Source organism: Plasmodium inui (genome assembly GCF_000524495.1).
Source record: "Plasmodium inui San Antonio 1 unplaced genomic scaffold supercont1.157, whole genome shotgun sequence".
NCBI classification, from domain to species: domain Eukaryota; phylum Apicomplexa; class Aconoidasida; order Haemosporida; family Plasmodiidae; genus Plasmodium; species Plasmodium inui.
Genome location: NW_008481991.1, coordinates 11,251 through 13,847, shown reverse-complemented (window position 1 = coordinate 13,847; position 2,597 = coordinate 11,251). Strand labels below are relative to the sequence as shown.

Genomic DNA, 2,597 nt, shown 5'->3' with positions numbered 1-2,597 from the left:
GAGGGAAAGGAGACTAAACATCCAAGAGCGCAACTAAGTGTTAGATAGGGGAAGACAGTGTAGAAGCTCCCAGACGCAACGGGGGGGAACTCCCCAACCCCCCGAAGACAAATAGAGAAGAATTACACTTCAGGGGGATCCCTAAGAAGGCACTTATGAAGGTTCGTTTAGAGAGGACATTGGGAGGGAATTGAATAAAGTGCTAAGCAAGTTCCCCAGGAAAGTAAATGACTCCGTGGTATCTCTTTAAATCCTGACAAAATGAGTGGAGGATTTCCATTTAGCCTGTATATGGAGGAGCTACTAAGACTAGCAGACAATAGTCTCTGTAGATCCAGTGAGAAAAATTTGGGGAATGAGCTGTGCTATATTAAGAAGAACAAGTGGAGTAACAGTTCGAGGGGTTGGTGGAATAGTTGGAACCTAGACGAAATTGAAGACCGAGGGGTATTACCAGTATTCCAAGCGAGCGCCAAAATCTGTAAGATAATAGAGGAATGGAGCAGTAGATTGACTAGAGGAGACGAGGGGTCGGTAGTGTTTGAAGAAAGAAGTGGATGTGACATTAGCAGCTTAGGATTAGCATTGAGAGGGGGCAGCAACACAGGACGATGTCCGACGGAGCCCATAGGTCTTGAGTGGCTCAAAAGTGATGAAGACGGAAATATATCATCTAATACCGTTTCTCAGAAGAGGATGAAGGTATGTCAGGCTATAGTCCAGATAATGATTAGGGAGTATGGGATGTCGTTACCAAAGGGTGGGATAGGCGAGGGATTTACTGAGGGAGAAAATCGTTGTCAGGGCGTGTATGAACAATTAAAAAGATGGGGTGGCATTAACGTAGCTGAACATATAATGAATAATTGGTATACAGTTGAGAGTACTTTGCAAGTAAGCGAGCAGAAGTATAAAATTACGGGGAAAGATCTGTTTGAATTAGTGCAAGAGGCAGTTTGGGGTACCGATAAGGGTGAGAAGATGTTAGGATGTAAAAAGTGTCTCCCTGGCAACAGATGGACCAAGGGCCAAGAACCTGTTTGGTGTGAGGAGCTATTGAGTAGTGGAGTGTCTGGGGGTCCCCAAGCACATCATCTTGCGTCCTTCCCCGTGGCTACTGAGGACACATTGACCAGTGGGGGACAGGAGGTGTTCAAGGAAACAAGAGAGGACGAGCAGACGACACTGGCCGTAGGGGGGAGGCCGAGAGGAGACCAAAAAGGGGAACTCCCCACGGGGGCAGAGTTAGGGGGGAGAGGAGTAGGAGGACAAACCAGCATAGATCGTGTTGCTCCCATTATAGAGGAAGACGAGGCGGGCGTATCATATTCTGGCATGTTGGGGGCTGGCATCTCTTTGATTCTGGCAATAGTCGGATCCTATGGATTGTTTAGGATCTTTAATACCAGGAGTAGGCGAAGGGGGGGGGCGAAGGGCGCGAATTATCGTGGGGCCTTGATGTATCGAGCGATGCCAACGTGACATGATTTAGCGTCTAGGGTTCAGGGTTTGGGGTTTAAGGTGCAGGGCTCAGGGTCTATGTCTTAAGTTTAGGGATTGGAGTTAAGGGTTTAGCGGTCAGGATTATGGGTGTAGGTTTAGGTCTTGACGGTTTAGCGTTTAGAGTCCAGGTTTACGGTTCAAGCTTACGGTTTCAGGGTTTAGTATTCAGGGTTACGGGTTCAGGGTTTAGGATTCAGGGTTACGGGTTCAGGGTTTCTCGTCCAGGTTTTAGGGTTCAGGTTTTAGTGTCTAACTTTTATTCTTTAGGGTTTAGGGTTTAGGGTTTAGTGTTACTGTTTTACGATTTAGGCTTTAGGGTTCAGGGGTTATTGTTCACGTTTTATGATCTCGGCTTTAGGGGTTAGGGTTTACGGTTCAGAGTTTACGCTCTATGGTTCAGGGTCAGGTTTCTCAGTTTAGCCTATAGCGTTGTCGGTTCAGTTTTACGATTCAGGTTTTAGTGTTTAAGGCTCACGTGGGGCTTTTTAGCGGCTGGGTTCTAGGTTCTAGAGTCTACTCCTTAGGAATTATGGTTTACTTCTCAGGTTTTCTCATGCACGAGGTTCTTCCTATTCTTACAGTCTACTTTTTCGGCCCGGCTTCCGGTTTAGCTCTTATTCATTAGGGCTTATCATTTTTTGCTTAATACTTAATGTTCAGGTTTGAGTGTACAGTGTCTATGCTCCTACCCCCATATCTTGCGTCTATCCCTTACGGTTTCTGCTATATACTTCTGTCCTGAGATGTTCGATGTATTTCCCTGCTCTTGAGGGGGGGGGGGGTCCCACAGCTGTGCGCTCATCGTTCTTTTCCCATTTTTCCCTGTTGAGCGTTCCTGCTGTAAACTCCATGGGGAATTACACTCCTTTTATTCTTTAGGTTTCTACAGAACTTGGACTACGGTTTATGACTTAAGGGTTAGGGTCTAGGACCAAGGTTTCTGGATCCATGCTCTCGGGGGCTGCCCCTTAGGCTCGATTTTTTAGTTTTAAGGTTTTTGCGGTCCATGCTCCTTAGATTGCTTCTCAGGCTCCCGGATTTTCCTGTTTCGAATTTAGCTTCCACGTTTTACGTGTTAGGGGTCTAGGCTTTAC

At 46.5% G+C, this 2,597-nt stretch overlaps 1 protein-coding gene across 1 annotated transcript; it reads left to right on the top strand.

Annotated features, from left to right (window-relative positions):
* Positions 1–261: 261 nt before the first annotated feature.
* On the top strand, positions 262–1,482 carry C922_05740 (hypothetical protein; the record flags this gene model as incomplete). Its single annotated transcript, XM_008821311.1, has 1 exon — positions 262–1,482. The coding sequence occupies one exon, from the start codon at positions 262–264 to the stop codon at positions 1,480–1,482; it is 1,221 nt and encodes a 406-aa protein (XP_008819533.1).
* Between the last annotated feature and the right edge of the window lie 1,115 nt (positions 1,483–2,597).